Source organism: Rhinatrema bivittatum, chromosome 8, assembly GCF_901001135.1.
Source record: "Rhinatrema bivittatum chromosome 8, aRhiBiv1.1, whole genome shotgun sequence".
Taxonomy (NCBI): domain Eukaryota; kingdom Metazoa; phylum Chordata; class Amphibia; order Gymnophiona; family Rhinatrematidae; genus Rhinatrema; species Rhinatrema bivittatum.
In genome coordinates, this window is record NC_042622.1 from 96,479,727 (window position 1) to 96,500,882 (window position 21,156).

A 21,156-nucleotide genomic window follows, 5' to 3' on the forward strand; every position below is an offset into this window, starting at 1 on the left:
CCCCCTGAACATGCGAGTCCCGACCCACCCGCAAATGCATGCACGGAATTTAAAATCTGCGTGGGAAACATATTTTATAACATGCGCACGATGATGCGCGCATGTTATAAAATAGCTTCATCCATGTGCACGCACTAGGAACCGCGCGCACATGAATGCATGCGTGCAGGTCTTAAAATCGGCCCCTAAGCTTGTTGATCTTTATTATAAGGCCAAAATCTACACCACACAGATTCATAGACCCCACTTTTTTTTTAAAGGTGGTTTACCAGTTTCTCAGTGTGAGCCAACTCAAACAACTGGCTTCTCTGGTTCTCCAGAGAATGCATCCCCTTCCAAAAGAAAGCAATGGTAAACCGTGCCATCAGCAACATCTAGTTTGACAATACCTACAGCTTACCACTCATGAGCTTCGCTTTCCAAGAACCCAACAATGTCAACTCTGGAGAAGCAGGGATGTCAAGCTCAACATGTGAAATTTACTCAAAAACAACTACCCAAAAATCTTGCACTATGGGACACGTCCACCACATATGTATGTAGGAGCGCTGTCCACCACATCTCCTCCAGCATCTAGCATCGTATCCAGGGTTTGGTTCAGAAACGTCATAGGATCTACTAGATAAGGGAGCCCTGACCGACGTGCCGCAAATGCGCAGTAGAGAGCAGCTCTACTGCGCATGCGAGCACGTCGGTCAGAGCGTGCCTGTTAAAATTGGCGCTGGAGGAGCAGTAGTGGCGGCCCGAAGAGCTGGAGCGGCAGGAGCCCGAAGAGCTGGAGCGGCAGGAGCAGCGGCAGCCCGAAGAGCAGGAGCGGCGGCGCCCCGAAGATCAGGAGCGGTGACGGCAGCCCGAAGAGCTGGAGCGGCGGTGGCGGCCCGAAGAGCTGGAGTGGCGGCGGCGGCCCGAAGAGCTGGAGCGGCAGGAGCGGCGACGGCGGCCCGAAGAGCAGGAGTGGCGGCGGCCCGAAGAGCAGGAGCAGCAGCGGCGTGCGCGCAAGGGAGGGAGGGACGGACGGAAAGGACCCCCCCGGCGATCTTCCGAGGGGGGGAGAGAGGAGTGATTGAGGGGAGAGGGGAGGGGGGAGAGAGGAGTTGACTGAGGGGAGGGGGGGGAAGGAGGGGTGACTGAGGGGGGAGGGCAGGGAGGGAGGAGGGAGGGAGGGGGGGGGGAGGGAGGGGTGACTGAGGGGGAGGAGGAGGGAGGGGTGACTGAGGGGGGAGGAGTGATGGAGGTGGGAGGGGGAGAGAGGAGTGAGGGAGGGGAGGAGGGGGAGAGAGGAGTGACAGGGGAGGAGGGAGGGGGAGAGAGGAGGAGGGAGGGGAGGAGGGGGAGAGAGAGGAGTGAGGAATGGGAGGAGGGGGAGAGAGGGTGAATGAGGGGGAGGGAGGGGGAGGAGAGTGACTGAGGGGAGGAGGGAGGGGGAAGTAGAGGAGTGACAGGGGAGAGTGGACTTGAGGGGAGGAGGGAAAGGGGATAGAGGACACCGTGACTGAGGGGAGAGGGAAGGAGTAACTAGGAGGGGAGGAGGGAGAGGGGGAGGGAGGCTAGTGACTGAGGGAGGAGGGAGGGGTGGAGGGAGGAGTGACTGACGGGGAGGAATGGGAGTGGAGGTCAGTGACTCGGGGGAGGAGGGAGGGGGGAGCGAGGAGTGATTGAGGGGAGGGGGAGAGAAAGGATTGAGTGACTGAGGGAGAGGGGAGGAGGACCGGAGTGACTGAGGGGAGGGAGGATGAGAGTGGGGGAGGTGGGAGGGAGAAGGAGGGGGAAGGAAATGAACCAAAAAAAATGTTAATGTAGCCCGTTATTACAGGCTTAACGGCTAGTGTAAATATATATGGCGTAAGAGTGGTACCATTAGATCAGTATTTCTATGTGTTGGAAAAAATTTGAATGCCCCCATCCACAGCATTTCTCAATCTTCCACATCCAACTGAATTAACAATTCCAAATTCCACTTACTAATAAGAATGTGAACCCTGGACTCATTGCCCAGTACCTCCAAGCAAGCCCCTGTAAAGCATGGAGATAGGCTTAACCTTAGATTTAGAGTTTTTCCTATATAGGAGCAGCTCTACTGAGTTAAATGGACAGGGAACCCAACCACTGTACTTCAGCTTGGATAGGGAGTGCGAAAGCAAAACATGCTGAGAGTAGGTGTCACCCAGTAGGTGATACGTCTGCTGCAGCTGGTTAAAAGATATCATCTGTTTAGCCTTTGTTGTTCCCAAACTCTATTATTGTCAAAAAAAAAGAGTGAACAGAGATCACTGGGTTGAAGTGAATCAGGGATAAAGGAGGAAGTTTCTCATCTCTCATTTTTAGCTTCCTCTACACTTGCCACCAGATAGAGAACATATGTGCTATCACCAGGCTACAGCTACAAGTAATGCATACAGCGATATGTTCAGGAGGAAGGACTACTAATTCAGGCAATTCCTTAATTACCACAAAAGCTTTTTCAGCAGCTAACCAACCCAGCAAACTAGAACCGCCTAACCAATCCTGCAAGGGGGCCAAGCGAGCCACTCAGAAGTAAAATTGAAGATTCGGTAACACCACCCCTCCCTTGTACTTGGGCATCCACAATGCACTAAGCTTGATCAGGTAGGGCTTGTTTGCCCATATAAATCTAGATATTAAGCTGTGCAGTTGTCTAAACAGCCGTCCAAGAAACGTAATGGGACGTGCTGAAATAGATATAGAAAAATAAGGGCAACACCTTCATCTTGAGAATGCTTAATTCTTCTAGACCACACCACGGGCAGCTCCCTCCAAGAACGTAGGTTAGATCTCAATTAATTACGGACTGAATCATAACTTGAAATAAATCATCTGTTCTTTTAGGTTTGACAATCCCATGATATTTCAGTTTTAAAGTTTGTACTTTAAATCTATTAGGGATAGTTGATGAGTTTGAATGGGACTAACAGGAAAGACCTTGACTTTATTAATGTTGACCTTATCACCCGAGATTTTCTCATGCTGGTCCAAAGACATCCAGAATACAATGGACATGATTTATAAGCATCAGATATGAATAAGGAGCACATCATCCGCATATAGTAATATCTTGTGAGTGCAATCCCTACTATTAAAACCAGAAATCCCAGCATCCTGTCTGAATGCTTGAGCCAAGGGTTCAATAACTAGGTCAAACAAAAGAGAGATAAAACGGCCAACTCAAACAAGTCCTCCACAAAATAGGAAACAAAGATGAGTAGCCATTAACTATCACTCTCACCTTGGGCACAGAATATAATAGAGCACTGACCCACCCTATAAACATAGAGGGGAACTGAAATCTCTCCAGTAGTGCACATATGTAAGGCCATGAGACTTTGTTGAAATCGTTTTCTGCGTCCAAGGCCAAATTCAGGTCTGCAATCCAAACAGTATCAGTCCAATTAAAGATATTAAACAAATGCCTAGTGTTAGCCATAGAGTTTTGACAATCGGGTAAAATATGTTATGAGATTTTTGTAAAGAGTTCATCAGATTACATTGATTGTCAAGAAATATTGGAATATTCTTCAATGGCATGATATCTTTAAGGAACCCCCATGTTTTTCCTTTTCGCGAGGTAGAAACATTAGGGAGAATGTCACCAAGGCAATGTTGACTAATATTAGGGCTGATGTCTTGACTAATGGACAGCTCTAGGTACGGGATTTAAAACTGATTTACATCATCAGACTTCATGCACATCCACATGGTGGTATATATTTTGATTTGTCCTTGCAATTTATTATATGTGGGGTGTACAAAGAGACCCATTAGGCAGTGATTGAATGAACATCACAGCTGTGTTACAACTTTAAAAACATCGACCCCAATAGTACAACATTGTATGGATAATAAGAACATAAGAACATAAGAAAATGCTATACTGGGTCAGACCAAGGGTCCATCAAGCCCAGCATCCTGTTTCCAACAGTGGCCAATCCAGGCCTTAAGAAACTGGTAAGTACCCAAAAACTAAGTCTATTTCATGTTACCATTGCTAATGGCAGTGGCTATTCTCTAAGGGGTAGATTTTAAATACTTGCGCGATCGCGTACTTTTGTTCGCGCACCAGGCGCGAACAAAAGTACGCTGGATTTTATAAGATACGCGCGTAGCCACGCGTATCTTATCAAATCCAGAGTCAGCACGTGCAAGGGGGTGCACATTTGTGCAACCTGCGCACGCCGAGCCCAGCGCGAGCTGCCTGTTCCCTCCGAGGCCGCTCCGATTTCGGAGCGGCCTCGGAGGGAACTTTCCTTTGCCCCTCCCTTCCCCTACCTAACCTACCCCCCCAGCCCTATCTAAACCCCCCCCTACCTTTGTCGGCAAAGTTACGCCTGCTGAAAGCAGGCGTAACTTTGTGCGCGTCGCCGGCAGCCCCGCTCCATCCTCCGGTCCCAAGGGCTGGTCCGGAGGCCTCGACCACGCCCCCTGGCCCGCCCCCGAAATGCCGTGGCACGCCCCCAAAACGCCGCGTCATTTCGGGAACGCCCCCGGACACGCCCCCTCCCGCCCCTTTTCGAAAGCCCCGGGACTTACGCGCGTCCTGGAGCTTTACGCGCGCCAGCGGCCAATGCAAAATAGGCGCGCCGGCACGCAGGCCTTTTAAAATCCGCCCCTAAGTGAACCTAATAGCAGGTAATGGACTTCTCCTCCAAGAACTTATCCAATCCTTTTTTAAACACAGCTATACTAACTGCACTAACCACATCCTCTGGCAACAAATTCCAGAGTTTAATTGAGCGTTGAGTAAAAAAGAACTTTCTCCAATTAGTTTTAAATGTACCCCATGCTAACTTCATGGAGTGCCCCCTAGTCTTTCTTCTATCCGAAAGAGTAAATAACCGATTCACATCTACCCGTTCTAGACCTCTCATGATTTTAAACATCTCTATCATATCCCCCCTCAGCCGTCTCTTCTCCAAGCTGAAAAGTCCTAACCTCTTCAGTCTTTCCTCATAGGGGAGCTGTTCCATTCCCCTTATCATTTTGGTAGCCCTTCTCTGTACCTTCTCCATCGCAATTATATCTTTTTTGAGATGCGGCGACCAGAATTGTACACAGTATTCAAGGTGCGGTCTCACCATGGAGCGATACAGAGGCATTATGACATTTTCCGTTTTATTCACCATTCCCTTTCTATTAATTCCCAACATTCTGTTTGCTTTTTGGACTGCCGCAGCACACTGAACTGACAATTTCAATGTGTTATCCACTATGACGCCTAGATCTCTTTCTTGGGTTGTAGACCCTAATATGGAACCCAACATTATGTAATTATAGAATGGGTTATTTTTCCCTATATGCATCACCTTGCACTTATCCACATTAAATTTCATCTGCCATTTGGATGCCCAATTTTCCAGTCTCACAAGGTCTTCCTGCAATTTATCAAAATCTGCTTGTGATTAACTACTCTGATCAATTTTGTGTCATCTGCAAATTTGATTATAACCATACTTTCAATCAAATACGATGCTGGTAATTGATTTTGTTCCAACATTAAATCGAGAAGGTGATTGGTTGACAATTCTTAATCAATGGGAATAATACTGGTTTTATGTTTTGAGAATGGTATATCCCTTGGGTCTAAGGGCCTCATTTTCTAAAATATCGCAGGCCTGCAATACTTTAGAAGATGAGGGGCGGGAGGCCGAAACGGGGGGCGGGCCTGTGCTAGCCGGCAGCGATCGCACCGTCGTGGTGCAATCGCTGCTGGTTTCGCACCCAATAGCGCCACCATAGGAAGTGTAGCTATTGGGAGCGAAATAGGCAGCGAAATGGCACTTACCTTTTCGCTGTGCGCGCCGTCGTTGCGGAGTTGGCCCTGGTGACGCCCCGACTCCTCCTCTTCTGGGGCCGACTCCGCCCCCATTTTGGTATCGCACGCGAAAAGGGACATTTCGTGTGCGAAACGTCCCTTACCGCGTGCGATATGTTTGGAAAATAAGGCCCTTAATAAGGAAATTTACTGGTATTCATTGTTTTAAGTGAGCATGGAAGTTTATATTTGATTGTTAACAGATTTTTTTTTACATATGTAAATTTGGAATGTGAACAACATGGTTTATCCTGCACTATCTCCATTTTCTATTTTCTATTTAAGTACTGGTTTAATTTATGATGTCAGATGCTATTTTCAAATTGGGCACCATGGTGGATTGATGAACAGGATATTTTGATGAAGAGATGAGTATCTCCAGATGTTTTTTTAAATGAGGTGAACACTATTAAGAAAACATTTTGGACTATATTTAGATGAAGAGATGAATATATTTCTCAGCATCTTCTAATGAGGTGAATTCTATTTGGAAAATCGTTTTGGATTGTTTGATTAATTGGAGGAAAAAGACCTTCCCTGAGGTAGGAAGCATGGTGATTTCCAAAACATGGACCACGTTGGTTGGTTTTTGGTCTTCCCTCTTTGGAAATTCATTGAGACATTCTGTGGAGCGCTCATCTACCACATTTAAGATAAGTGGTTTTCACCAGTTTTCATATTTTTAAGATAAATGTTTTTCACAAATTCTTGTGATAACTTTCACTGAAGCAAAAATGCAAAAATAAGTAAAAATAGGGAGGACGCATAGACCAATTAGTAAATCAATATTCAGGCTTTTAAAAAGTTGCAGCAATATTGCAGCATTAAGCCTGTGGATATGATGGTCATGCTTTCTTTATTAAAATATGTAAAATTTGTGTTGTTTTAAAAAATAAAATATGAATACTTTGAGTTCAATGATTTAGGGAAGGTTTTCTTGATTTTTTGGAGCCATAGAATTTCTACATTTCACAAAACCAGATTGGTCCTAATGCACTAGGAAGGGTAAAACAGATTCTAGCCTCAACTGTGAAACCTTCACCAGGATCTTAATGTCTGCATTTTGCAAGGAAATAGGACTGTACACTTCACATTCATCCAGACAGTTATCTTTCTTAGGAAGCACTATTATATTGCCATCCAGAAGACGCCCCATATCTGACTGCTGTTAAGATGATTAAACAACAGGCTAAAAAGTAGTGAAGAGAAAGAAGGCAGAAGTTGCTTGTATCATTCTATAGGATACTCATTTGGCCTAGGACATTTGCCCGAGGAGAGAACATGATAGCGTGAAACAGTTCTTGACCACTAATCGGAGCCTCCAGCTGCTGTCTTTGCTCTGCTGGAAGCTAGGGTTGATGCCCAAAAATTCTCAAACACCTCCCTATCAAATGATTGCTCAGGTGCATACAAAGCCTTGTAGAAGTTGCAGAAAGCTTCAAAAATCTCAGAGGGAAGAAGGCAACTGCTGCCAGAAGGATGTCTGATCTTATGAACAAAAGCTGTTTGTCTTTTCCTTTGTATCAAACAAGCGAAGAGTTTCCCCACCTTGTCACCATGTACATAATAATACTGTTTTAAGATATGCAAAGATCTCTCAATTCCTTCCACTTGACGAGACTTAAGTTCTTCCCTAGTAACCAGAAGAGCTGTGTTAGCTTCTTGGACCCAGTAGCTTTTATGTTTACATTCCAAATGTATTACCCTAGCCTCCAATTCCAGTTGCTTTTGCTAGCCTCTCTGTTGACATGACTAGCATAACTGATAATCTGACCTGCAACACCACCTTAAAAAAATTCCCATAGAAGAACAAGAGAGTAATCAGTTACAGGGTAATGAGAGAGAAAGTCCACTATCTCTCTGTCTACCATTTCCTTAAAGTCCTGCCTACCCAATAAAGAAATGTTCAGCTTCTAGGAGGGGAGGTGAACTTTGGTGGAGAAAATAACAATGTAACAGGATGATGATGATCAGAGTATGTGCTGGAAAGAATATTGCTGTTGCCCATCTTAGATAACAAGGAAGCAGAGCACAAAAAATAATAAATTCTATTGTTAAAGAGTGAAATCTCATTGAAAAACAAGGGAAATCCCTACCCAAAGAGTTCTGCACTCTTCAGATATCCTGAAGATAAAAATGCGAGACAATACGTGAAAGAGCTTTGGAATTATCATAAACATGAGAATGTCCAGTAGATCTATCCACTGAGGGATCAAGGCAACAATTCCAGTCTCCTCCCAACACCATAGGAGAAGCAGACACTTCTTCCAAACGCCTTTGCAGACTGTTAAAGATGACAGCTTAGCCCACATTAGGACCATAGACATTACATAAAACCAAGGTCTCTGAAAAATTCACAGACTAAAATAATTCAGTATCCCTCTGGCTCCAGAAAAACATGTTGAATTGAAATAGGCAGAGATTTATGAATCAGAACATAAATCCCACGGCTTTTAGAGTTATAAGAAACAACAAAATATCTGTCCCATCCAATCCATTTTGAGCTTAGTATGCTCCACATCTGAAAGATGTGTCTCTTGCAAGAAAGCAATTTGACCCTCTTGGTGCTTGACAAACTGTAATGCCCTCCACCTTTTGACAGGCATGGAAATGCCCTTCTCATTTAATGAGATCAATTTAATATTCAAGTCACCCATAATTTAACCAACTAAACCAAAAATACAGGCTTGAAGAGATCATCAACATCCCCCTCAACTCAGCAAGTATAACCAAGAACTCCTAACAAGACTGTTCCCAAATAGCCTGGCAGGTCTTTTCTAGTTCTTTTCACAAAAATGTGGATAAATGCACTTTTTAAAAATGCATTGTCCATTTTAATTTGATAAAAGGCCTATGTATTACATCTAAGTTGCAGAACAGGTAGAAGGTCTGGTTTTGGGGCTTTATGTCCAAATTAGAAAGAATTATGGGTACCCAGTGAGGTATAGGCTGTAATCTCAAGGGTATATGTTTGAATGACCTGTATTCCCCCATGCCTCTAGAAAAAAAGCATAGTGAGTCTGATGCAGTGAATGAGGTGGAGTCATGCAGGTATACACAGTGCTGTTTTCGATGGCGTGGGTGGACATGTTGGCCCTGTTCATCTGCTAAACAACCTTCACACCTACAAGTTTGTGACTAGTCTAGTCCCTACCTCCCATTTGTCTAGTCCCTACCTCCCACTCCAAAATGGATGCCCATGGTGTGCACTGGTTCTGTAATATTTACATAGATTCATACATTTATTTTAAAAATGTGATTGCTTCATTCATGCAAGCCAAAGCACATCCCTTTAATTTTACCCATCCATGCATTCCAAAAGAAATGCAATTTGAGTTTCAAACACCATGGAGAAAGTGCTTTTCAAACTCAAGTGGAAAGCATTTCAAATTATAAATGCATGCAACCTATCATGGCACAGACCCAGTTCACATGGTATCATTCTTGCCCTAGTTATCATCAAACATGGAGCACCTGAGCTTGCAAGGTGACGTCCCACAGAGGGAGCCTTAAAAGGACAACGGCTTTGAAATAAACTGAGAAGTTTGCAGAGAAAAAAAAACATTCCTGCAAAGTATTTGTGTTGTCTCTTTGTATCTGAAAGTTTCCCCTGACTGCTTCAGAAGCCCTCAATAAAAGCAACCAAGATCAGCACCCTAAAATGTTTCTGCTCTTACAGCTATTTCTAGGACAGGGAGGGAGGAAGGGGCAGGGAGGATATGTAATCTACAAGTCAAGATGTCTGCTCGATATTTCATACTAAATGAAGAAGATTTGTGAAGCATCCAGGAAGATATGCTGAGATCATTTACTGCAGTTCCTTCTATCACTTTTTCTTCATCCCATAAGTACAGATGAGGTCCAGGGGGTTCAAACACCACCATGTACTTATAATGCAAAAGAATATCTGGCAAGTGTTCACCGGCAGAGGGCAAACTCCCAGATACCAACACTCAACCCCAGGACAGACACCCAGCAACTCCAGAGAAAAGGAAAGCTTGCTTGAAGTACAATGTGGTGAATACCATCAGGTGAATTTTAAAAGCCCTGCACGCGCCAAAACCAGGAGATATGCAAGTATCTCGGAGCAGCATGCGATGAGTGGATTTTAAAAGCCACCCAAGTACACGCGTATCTCTGCTACACGCACAGTTTTCCAAAATGGGGTGGGGAGTGGGCATGGTCTGGGCGGTGCATGGGTGTTCCTGGATTTACGAATGAAAGCAGCATGTAAATGCTTATGCGCACAAGCGCACACCGGAGTCCTCTAAGGCAAAACCTTACTTCTGCTACGGGTGGCGGGTAAGTCCTAAAACAAAAAAAATAAAGAGGCGAGCGGGGTCTTAAGGGTGGGGGCTAACAGGGTAAAAGGGAGGTAAAGAAGTCCTATCCCTTACCTGGGCAAACTGGGAATGAACTGGGAAAACTGGTAAGGGCGTCAGTGCACATCCTTTATCAAATTCCCCCACTTACGTGCTAGAGGTGGCATTTGCGCACATCCATTATAAAACTAGCAGTACCCGACCACACGTTGCAGTGGCAGAGTCAGGTTCTTTACCCTCCCTCCCCCTTCCCCTTGCTCATTTACCTCAGTCACTCATCCTCCTCCCCCTTGGTCACTCACCCCCCCTTCCCTCCCCTGTCCCCACTCCAACTCTCTCCCCTCACACTCACCTCTCCCCTCATTCTCCCTCCCCTCACTGTCACCTCCCCCCGCCTACTGCCTACCCTTCAGATCAGAAAACCTTTGTCTTTCTATTTCTGTGGGAACTCCCCCCACCCAAAAAAAAAAATCCCCAATCCCAACCCTTTAAATCAAATAATAACCCCCCACCCTCCTGCCCCCTCCCAAGACCTGGGAAATTAAAATTGTTGGTGCTACATGTGGTCTGTCCCTGGGCGTCTGTGCACGTTATGTAGCCAAATAGGGGAGTGCCTAACCAAATTTGCACTTCCAAATTTGTTTTGTGGTCTGGGGAGGGCTATTTTGATGCGTTCCCGAGATCGTGCAAGTTTAGTGTATGTATTTGTGTGTGAACCTCCCCCTTCCCCCAAAAACAACCCTATGAGAAAAGTTCTCTTAAACTAAGCACCCCACACTCTCCTGCCCCTCCCCTCCAGCCCTGCGAAAAACAGTAGCCCCCCTGCCCCCCCCCCAGAGTTGCTGAATGAATGAAACCTGCCCCCCCCGTGACCCCTCCCCAAGATGTTCGCAATAAATTCATTACTACCCCCCACCCTCCAGACCCCCCGAGACCTGATAAAAATGTCAGTCGGTGGAGCAGGCATTCAGGAGCGGTCCGGGAGCGATGTATTGGCGTTGGTCCGTCGGCTGCGAGCACTGAAACGGGTTCAGACAGCCCTTTGCCCTTACTATGTCAGTGGGGTGGAGCAATGGCAGTGGTAGGTCCTTTGACATAGTAAGGGCAAAGGTCCGCCGGCTGCCAGTCCTGAAAATGGCACAGAGGGGCCCTCGCCCTTACTATGTCACATGGGCTACTGCTGCCATTGGTGTCCCCGAGTGGCATAGTAAGGGAAAGGGCCGTCAGCGCCATGTTGACTGCTGGCAGCCGACGGCCGTAGTGCAGGAGATGTGTCCCGGACCAGTCCTGGCCCCCCACTGGAGCCTCCCGGACTTCTGTCAGGGTTTTGTGTGTTGTGAGGGCCTGGGAAGTAAATAAATTTGGCATGTGTGTGGGGGGTGTGAGGAGGGTGGTTTTGTGTGTGTTGGGAGGCTGTGGGAAGTAAATCAATTTGGCATGTGTGTGGGGGGCGTGAGGAGGGTGGTGGGTGTATTTTATCTGTAAAGGAAATAGTTATCTTCTGGTGAAAAAAGTGCGCGAATGTGTTAAAATGGAAGTGGAATGTGGACCTGGACTGGCGAAATGATTAGTGCAGCGTGTGTTAGTGTAAGGTGTAACAGATGGCGCTTAGTCCAGCAGATGTCGTTTTCTCGAAACAATTTTTAAACCTATTTTACCTGTCACATGTGTGACATATCTGTAATGTCAGTACAGAAGAACCTTCCTGTATGTGAAATGAAGGTTGTGTCCAAATTTGAAAGCAATCGGTTCAGTGGTTTCTGAGATTAGCGATTTTGTCCAAACTATTTAACCTTTTTATTTATATAGATTGTGCACACATGTACGCGTGTTCAGTCTATTTTATAACATGTGCACATATACATGCGAATCCGAGTTTGCATATGCACGTACATGTGCGCCCCCATGCTGGTTTTAAAATTCACCTTCATGTGTCTTCATCAAACTCCTGTTTCTATGATTTACTGGTGCGCATAACTTCTTGTATGGGACTATTTACCCCCGGCCAAGTTTTCTTCTGTCCATGTATCTCAGCCTCACAGCTCCTAGGCCTGGTCACTAGCCTGAGGGGCAAGACCTGTGCTTGTGCCACAAGCCTGGACTTCCTGCTTGGTAGCACAGGGTGCTGCTGTGGCCTTACTGGGTCACTATTTTTTACAGCTGTTTGCTTTGCCAGACTGTGGCTTTTTTTTGTAAACATAGAAGATACCGGCAGTAAAAGGCTACTTGTTCCACCCAATCTGCCCATTTGCCCTGCCTACGGTTATTTTGCCCCGCCCTCCACCACTAAAGTATCTATCCCATTCGTGCTTGCATTCTGCCACTGTTTTGGCTTCCATCGCCACCACTGAGAATCTGTTGCGGGTATTCTCCACCCTCTCAGTAAAAGAGGATTTTCTCATGTTCCTTTGGAGCCTTCCCCTCTTCAGTTTTATGTGATGACCCCTCCTTGTCCCTGAGCTTTTCACTCTATGGATTGGAAAACTGCTTCCTTCTGGGACATTATTAAATGTTTGAATCATATCTCCCCTTTCTCATCTTTTAACTCTTTCTGTCTCTCTGTGTCTGGTTTACACTTTAGAAATGTTTCTGAAGAAACCTTTCTTGGCCATTTCAATGGAAAGAGCTGCGGTTAACATGCTAATATTGGACAGACGAGACTCTAATGGAAATCAGAATTACAAGCAGGGTTATTAGATGCTGTAGCCGAATGTAACAAGCTAAGGCTTTTCTCCCATTCTGTGTCTATGGGAAAAATGCTTAGTGAATCAGGCCTTACATAAGATACCTGATTTAAAGCTAAAGTATGCTTAAATGTTTTTCATCTGTCCAGAATGCATTTCTACATTTTTTTTTATATAAAATGTTGTTCATAAAAATCAATAATTTAACCTCTGTTCTGAAGTTTTTTTTGAAAGAGGCCTACATTTAATTATTGCTTTTCAGGAGATAATTTGATTTTCTGTTTTCTCCCAAAGCCATCTTGCCAATACCCTGCTATTAGATTGCTCAAATTCCTTCTAAAGCTTTATCTACTCCTCACTGCTGAGTGCTGAGAATGGAAGAGCCAATGCTAGCACAGCTTTATTGCACTGAGAGGGAACCTGCCCTAAGGTTATGCCTTCAGACTCCTGAGCTCACTGAGAGGGAACTGGGAAGCAAACCTTCAGTAAGATGCACTTAGCTGTCCTAGGTCCCCAGGTGCTAAGAATCCTCCCCCCAATAGATATAAAATAGGAAAAACCCTTCAGCAGCTCTTGCCTAGAATGAGCAGCGATGCATGGGATAATTCTGCAGTACAGTATCAGTCTGCTGCCTGTCCACTTTCTCCTAGAATATGCAAAATTAATTGTTCAGGATTGTACGGCTGCCTGCAGCGAGACCTTGAAACCTGTTTTAATCCCACTAGTGCCTTTTCTTTACTGCATGACCTTCACTAGATCTCTTAACCCTGTACAGAGTCTCTTGCTCTTGGTGCTTCCTATGTATCCTTAAGATAACGTGAAACAGATTTCTTACTTTCTTTGCTCTGCCTTCTTAAACATGTGATCCCAAAAAATCCTGACTCCAGTCATCAAACTTTATCAATTACCCTATGGCTTCTGAAACCCTCTAATTTATATAGTACTGTACTATATGATTAAGAAACTGGACTTTTTTTTCCAGGGTGGGGGAGGGGAAGAGTAAACTAATATCTGGTTTACAGATTGACTTTATATTATGGCTCGTTGCACCTGTTGAAGATGTGTCTTCTTGGTGCTGATATTCTTTTGTAAGAGGTCACTATCACAACCTTGCACAAGGACATGTTCTTACAGCAGGCCTGTGTCATTGTAAAAAAATCAAGAAAATATGAGAGAGTAATGCACCTACAGCATCATCACCACATAGGTTTGAAATGAAGGAGTTAATTCATCTTTTGACTGTCCATTGAATTTTAGTTCCAGTTTATAAGCAAAGCAAATATATCTAAAAGCGAATACCTTTCCCTTCCCAGATGCATTTCTGAAACACAACCATAATGTTTGTGTGTGGGGGTGTGAGGTAAAGGCTGACATTTTATAATAGAATAAAGCACCGGCATGTACTAGGTGACAATGTATTACATGCAGCTCGGTGAAGTATTACTGAGACACTGAGAGAACAAAACAGTACAAGAACACCAATAACATACACGGTTCTGACTACTTCATACCGTGTCTACTGTGAAACCAATGCCAATATAACACATGCACCCTGCAGATGCGCCCCTTATCAACAACTGGGGCTCAGAAACAATGGGTCCTTTGTCAGAAAATAAGGCTGTCATCTGCTTCCTATACAGACTTTCATAGCAAGAATCATCCGAGAAAATTCACACATGCAATACTCCGCGCTCAAGTCAGTTTAACAGCTCGCAGATGCAACAAAGAGAGAAGCCAAAGGCTAACCAGTTGCTGGCCAGTCAGCTCCGAAGTCTATTGCCTAACAAAGATCCGGCGTCCTGCGCACGGAGCTGCCTTTCGGATGGGCAGAGGTGAAAAGGTCCCTCTGTCCAATCTGTACAGGCACAGCCAGCGGGCAAGCATACAGGAGGAAAACCCAAAGCAAGGGGGGGGGGGGGAGGGGGGGAGCGTGTTGTTCTTTTGCAAGTATTGTGCAAAGAGAAAGTTCTGTGCAGCCAACTCTAATCACTTGCACAAGATGCAGCCCACACGGGGCCAGCAATTATAAACGGGGTTTTTGTCAGCAGCTCTCTGACCCCCACACACAGGCTCTGTGCACTAGAGTTATCTGTATCTGCATTGCTCTTACCTCGAGTACAATCTTTTGGTGGCTGAATTCTGCAGCTCATCTTCTAGGAGAAATAAAGCCATGAGTGGACCAAAAGGGGGAGCTTAGCCGGGACACAGTGTGTGTAGAAGTAACGTGGGAAAAAAAATAGAAAGAACAAGTCCTCTCCCCATAAAGCACCAAACAGCCCTGATCGTGAGAAAGCCTTGACCAGATGTAGTTCCTCCTCTGTAATGTAACTGTTCATAGTATGGCAGCTTCGCCTAGGAAGTGATGTATAGTACAAATAAAACTCTCCCGCAAGCCACGCCCCGGCTGGTGATGTCATCAGGGGTGGGGTGGGGGGAGCTCAGGCCCTTCCCTTTTCCCCGGCTGGGGGGGGGGTGTGCCCGGGGTGGCAGCTTCTTCTTTCCCCAGTGCAGACACAGACAGACAAAACAAAACACGTCTATCAGTGCGTTGTAGACGGTTCTTCCCTCTGCCCTCTCTGGCATTCAACAGATGCCGGAGGAGCCTTCTCTGAGCAGAGCCTGTCAGACAATGGAGGCAGCCTTAGCCTGCAAAGGGGATTCTTGGAAGGTCAGCAGAAAGGGGCTGAAATATTGTGATGGCATATCCCACCCTTAATCCGGGGAGTTACTGGAAGAGGCAAATGGGATTATTAAAAAAAAAAAAAAAGAATCCCGGAAAACTGGAATGAAATGACCAAGCCCCTTCCCCTCTCCCCCCCCCCCCCCCCAATATTCTGGCACCTGCCAACTCTGTTCTCAAACTGGAAGGCAATTGAGGAGGGGGAGGAAGCGCCTCCTCTCCAATCTAACCATGAAGAACTAGCCTCATTTTAAAGCAATTTTGGAAGCCCGTCCTGTATCCGGGCGGGCAGGATAATGTGGGCCCAGGCCCACCGTGGGATAGGGCCGGGTCGTGGCAGGGGGGGGGGGGGGAGGGGAGCATGCTGGGAGGTTGGGGCGAGGGAAGCGAACAAAGGGAGGGGCGGAAGGGAGAGAGGACTCCGGGTTCGCGGGCGGCAATTGGTTGCCGAGGGCGCGTTGCTACAGCAACGGGCTGCCCTGATTGGTTGTTGGGCTGGCACGCTCTGAGTGGGGGTCTCGACCCAGGGAACGTGCGTGCAGGCAGGGGACTCGGGCGCGAGAGCAGCGGCGAGCGGCGGTTTTGCGGTTGCGGTGGTTTTTTCGGTTCGAGCGGCGGTGCTTCCTTCGGCGCGGTGTCGCGAATGGCGGACGCGGAACAAGCGAGGGCGGTCCTCCTGAGGGCCGAGTCGGAGGAAGCGGCTTGGGTCCCCGGGGGCTCGGAGGCGGCTGCTGACGAGCCCGAGGATGAGAGGGGCGGCCTGGCAGTCCTGTGGCGCGGGCTAGCGGTCCTGGAGCGGGTGAGCTGGGGCGCCGAACAGAGGGGCGGTGGGGCCAGCGGGGGAGTGGTGGACGAGAGTCGCGGGGTGCACGTGGGGGGTGTGGGGGAAGTTGTGGAGGCGCCGTCGGGGCTCGAGTTCGAGGCTGCGCTGGGTGGGACGAGCAGGGGGAGGGGGGCGAGAGTTCCTCGCTCCCGTCCGTGGGGGCGCAGTAGGGGAGCGGGGAGTGCCGAGCAGGGTTCGCTTCTGTCTGTGGGACGTGGGATTGCGAGGGGTCCGACGGGAGGGGCCCGCAGGGGCTCAGGGGGAGCCGGGATTGAACGGAGGGGGGGCCTGCAGGGGTCCAGCGGGTCAGCAGGGGAGGGTGGGGGGTGGAGCCCAGGGTGGGGCCGCTGGGTCGGGGGGTTTGGGATCGGCTCCCAGACGGGGGGGAAGTGCCTACGCAGCGTGCGGTCCGCGAGCTTCCTGCCTCTTTGACTGGGGACATGCGGGCCGGTGGAGTGGGCCGCGGGCGTGGGGCGCGTGTGCAGAGGTCGGCAAGTAGAGGGGTGGCAGGATCGGGGGTGCTGGGTGTTGGGAGGGGTGCGCCTAGGGGCCGTGGCAGGGGGCAGCAGGCGGTCAGGCAGCTCGGGTGTACAGAGCCGTGGGCTGAGGTTTTGATCCGTGGGGTAGGCCGGGGTACAGGGGATTTGGCCTTGCCGGCCATGGGTGGCCGAAAGGGCAGGGGGGTCTGGAGGGGGGGGGGGATTGGGAGGGGTTTGAGGAGGTCGGACTACCGGAGAGGGTAGGGGCGGTCCACGGTGTGGGGCGGCAAATGGAGTGGGGTTTTGGGGCCGGTTGGGCGTCTTCTCTGTCGCCTGCTGTGGTCTCGTTGCAGGCTGCCGGGGCGACTGAGGACCAACAGAACCGAGTTCGTCCAGACACGAGGCGTGGAGGAACGTGGCGCCGGAGGTCGGTCGGCAGGGTCTGTTGACGCCGGGATGGGAACTGAGAGCTGTGACAGTGGACCCGCCTCCAACAGGTGAGTTTGTCATCTTCCCCAGGCCGGTGGCAGGGGAGGCAGAGGGTGCGAGCGGTGCGGTTCCTGGGGCGGAGGGGGTTGGGGCGGAAGCGGGGGTGTCCGGGGCTCCGGCAATACGCATGGGAAGGATGCGGAGGCGGACGGGGCTAAGAAGAGGGGCGGTAAACGGGGCAAATCCCGGAAGGGCAAGAAGCGTGCCAGGGCTAGTTCCTTGGACTCGTCCTCTTCCTCGTCAACCTCATCATCCACCTCTTCGGACTCGGTGGCATCGGCGAAGGGCGGGTCGGGGGAAATGGAAGCGGCTCGCGGGGCTCCGGCCTTGGTGGCCCTCACTGAGTTGTGGGAGGAGGTGCCGCGATCCTTGCGAAGGAGGATTCGGCGTCGACAGTTTATAGATATCTTCCAGTTGCTGGAGGGGCGTAGGGGGCGGAGGAAAGGGAAGAAGAAGCGGGGCAAAGGCGAGCGGGGTCTGGGTGGACAGCAGAAGGTGGCGCGAACTACACACAATTGGATGCGAGCATTCCTGCGTTTGGCGAGCGTGGTAGGCCATAGGGATCCGACTCAGTACGGGCCCTTATTAGCCTATGCGGACGCGATTCTGGCAGCAAGTAAGACGTACGAAGGCTGGTTGTGGCTAAACTACGACGAGCGTTTCCGGGACCGTATGGAGGAGAACAAATTCATGTCCTGGGGTTCACAGGACGTGGGGTTGTGGCTGACACAGATGGCTGCCAAGGTGTCGGCTGGGGCCTCCGGGTTGGGGGCAGCTACGGTCGGTGGGGCGGCGCGGCCCTTTCGGAAGGAGTTGCCCGCGGGGGGTACAGCCAAGGTGGGAGCGGGGCGTAGTGACGTCTGTTGGCGATTTAACCGAGCCACTTGCATCTTCCCTGACTGCAAGTTTCGACATGCCTGTTCGCTTTGCGGGGCAGGGCACCCCGCGGTGCGCTGTAGTAAGCGGCCAGCGGAGGGACCTGGGGTCGTCCCTACCGTCAAGGATCCCGGCAAGTAGATGGATGCGGCTGGCCGCCACGCCTGTCAGCATTGGGGCAATGCTTCCATGGCTGCAGGTCTACCCGGTGGAGCGGGCAGCGGAGTTGCTGAGGCAAGGTTTTACGGTGGGTTTTCGGATTCCGTGTTCGGAGGGGTGTGCGAGGGGAGGGGGAGCCAATTGTCCTTCGGTACGGCGGTTGGTCGCTGTGGTGCGCGACAAATTGCGGGCGGAGATCGTGCTCGATCGGATAGCGTTCGAGGTTTCCCCATTTTCTAATTTGGTGCTTTCGCCGTTGGCGGTGATCCCGAAGCGGGAGGTGGGTAAATTTCGGCTGATACACAATCTCTCGTTTCCGGAGGGAGGGTTGGTGAACGACGGGATTCCTAAGGAATTGTGCGCGGTCCGGTATGCCTCCTTCGATTCCGCGGTGCGGGTGGTGCGGCGTTGCGGCCGGGGGGCCTTGATGGCCAAGGCGGATATCGAGGCGGCATTCCGGTTGTTGCCGGTTCATCCCAAGAGCTTTCATTTGTTAGGTTTTCGCTTCCAGAAGGCGTTTTATTTTGATAAGTGCATGCCAATGGGCTGCTCGATAGCATGTGCCTATTTCGAGGCCTTCAGTACCTTCCTCCACTGGGTGGTAGAACGGCGGTCTGATTCTCGAGACATCGTGCACTATCTGGATGATTTTCTGTTCGTCGGCCGGGCTTCGTCGGGAGATTGTATTCAGGGATTAGGTTGCTTCCAATGGGTGGCGGCGGAGTTCGGTATTCCGCTATCAGGGGAAAAGACGGAGGGGCCGACTACCAAGTTGATTTTTCTGGGGATAGAATTTGATTCTGAAGCCATGGTGTCGCGCCTGCCAGAGGACAAGGTGGCGCAGCTGCGCGGTTTGGTGCGGGACGCGTTGTCTCGATCCAAGATGTCGCTAGTGGAATTACAATCGCTGGTAGGGAGCTTCAACTTTGCCTGTTGCGTGATTCCGATGGGCAGAGTATTCTTACGGCGATTGTCGCACGCCATGTCCGGAGTGCGTAGGCGGCATCACCGGATTCGCATAACTGCGCCGCTGCGTGCGGACTTGCGCATCTGGGACAGTTTCTTAGTGGCATTCAACGGGGAGGCATTCTGGCAATCGAGCCCCCTGTCCAATCACGATTTGGATTTATGGACGGATGCGGCTGGATCGGCAGGATTTGGGGCTTATTTCCAGGGTTCGTGGTGTGCGGCGGGGTGGCCGGAGGAGTGGGTCTCGTCCGGGGTCACAAAGAACATTACGTTCCTGGAGTTGTTCCCCATAGTGGTGGCCTTGCACGTCTGGGGAGAGCGGTTGCAGGGTACGCGGGTAGTGTTCTGGTGCGATAACCAGGGGGTCGTGGAGGTCATTAACAAGAGGGTGGCGCGGTGCTTGCTGGTGTCGGAATTGTTGAGGGAATTAATTCTGCACTGCATGTTGCTAAATGTGACAATTTGGGCCCGGCACGTACCGGGCGTGGACAACAGCGTGGCTGACTCTCTTTCTCGTTTCAAGTGGGAGTTGTTTCGGGAACTCGCACCAGAGGAGGATCCCTGTGGAGCTCCAGTGCCGTCTTCCCTTTGGAGGTTCGGTTCCCTTAGGCGTGGGACCTGCTGCGGGCCTCATTAGCCCCCTCTACATGGTCAGGTTAGGTGGGGGGTGCCAGGAAAGTGGCGGCGTTCCTGTCCTCATGGGGTTGGTTGGGGGGCCCGGTGTCGGACGTGGCGTTGGTGCGTTTCGTGGAATGGGCAAAGACGGAGGGGTTTTCCCAGGCAGCGGTGGGGAGGCAATTGGCAGGTTTCTCCTTTTTCATGCGGGCCCATGGGTGGGGTTTTCCCTCAGGTCGCTTTGTGGTCCGGCGCATGTTAGCCGGTTGGTCACGGGTGGTGGGCCGGCGGCCGGAAAGGCGTCTGCCGATTACGCATGACATCCTTTTGCGATTGTGGGATGTGCTGCCGGGGCTTTGTTCGTCCCCATATGAAACGGTGCTGTTTCAGGTGGCGTTCGTTTTCGCCTTCTTTGGCGCGTTTCGGGTTAGTGAATTGGTAGCTAGATCGACCAAGAGCGAGGATTGCCCGGGGCTCTTGGCGTGTCATGTGGTGGTGACGAGCAGATCCGTAGTGATCCGTATCCCCCGGTCTAAAACTGATCAGTGGGGTCAGGGGCTGGCGGTCGTCCTCGGTGCAGTGCAAGGGTTGCGGTCCTGCCCGGTTGGTAATGCGGCTCGGTACTATCAGGAGCGGCCACTGGGGCCAGCGGCTTTTCTGGTGCACAGGGATCTCCGCCCGCTTACTCCGCGCGCCCTCGTGGTCCATTTGGGAGGTAATGACTGGGGCAAGGTGTCAGGGAAGCAATTCATTAGCATCGTCCGTAAGGACCTGATGACCGTTTCTATATTGTTGCCGACCACCGTTTTGTGCTGGTCGGACATAATTGTGCGGCCTGCTGAATGGGAACAGGTTATTTGGCGCAGGAGTCGGTCCAAGGCCAATCAACAAATTGGGTCCTGGTTGGCCCGATTAGGCGGGCGCCACATTCGGCATGAATGGTCATGGGGAAAGGTCACGGGGTTGTTTGGGAAGGACGGGGTCCACCTATCATTCCTGGGTATGGATCTCTTCCTTAATTCCATTCAGGAGGTTCTCGAGGAATTGTTTCCTCGTTAAAGTGAGGCCGCATCTTTGGGGGGTCACGGGGCATGGTATGCCCGTGTCTGTGGCGGATGGCCCGAGCCATAATAGTTGCTGGTATTGTTAGCTTAAAGGGGTTTCAGCTGGAAGTGGACGGCGGTTGACAACTGGGGCTGTTGTCGGTGATGGGGGCTCCTTGCCGGAAAGTGG

At 49.8% G+C, this 21,156-nt stretch overlaps 1 protein-coding gene across 1 annotated transcript in view; it reads right to left on the bottom strand.

The window, feature by feature from the left end:
* The window catches only part of GPSM1 (G protein signaling modulator 1), a 244,860-nt gene extending 229,655 nt beyond the window's left edge, over positions 1–15,205 (bottom strand). The window contains exon 1 of the mRNA XM_029612010.1: positions 14,944–15,205. Coding sequence (XP_029467870.1) covers positions 14,944–15,005 — 62 coding nt within the window. The 5' untranslated portion in view covers positions 15,006–15,205. The remainder of the gene's footprint in view (positions 1–14,943) is intronic.
* Positions 15,206–21,156: the final 5,951 nt, after the last annotated feature.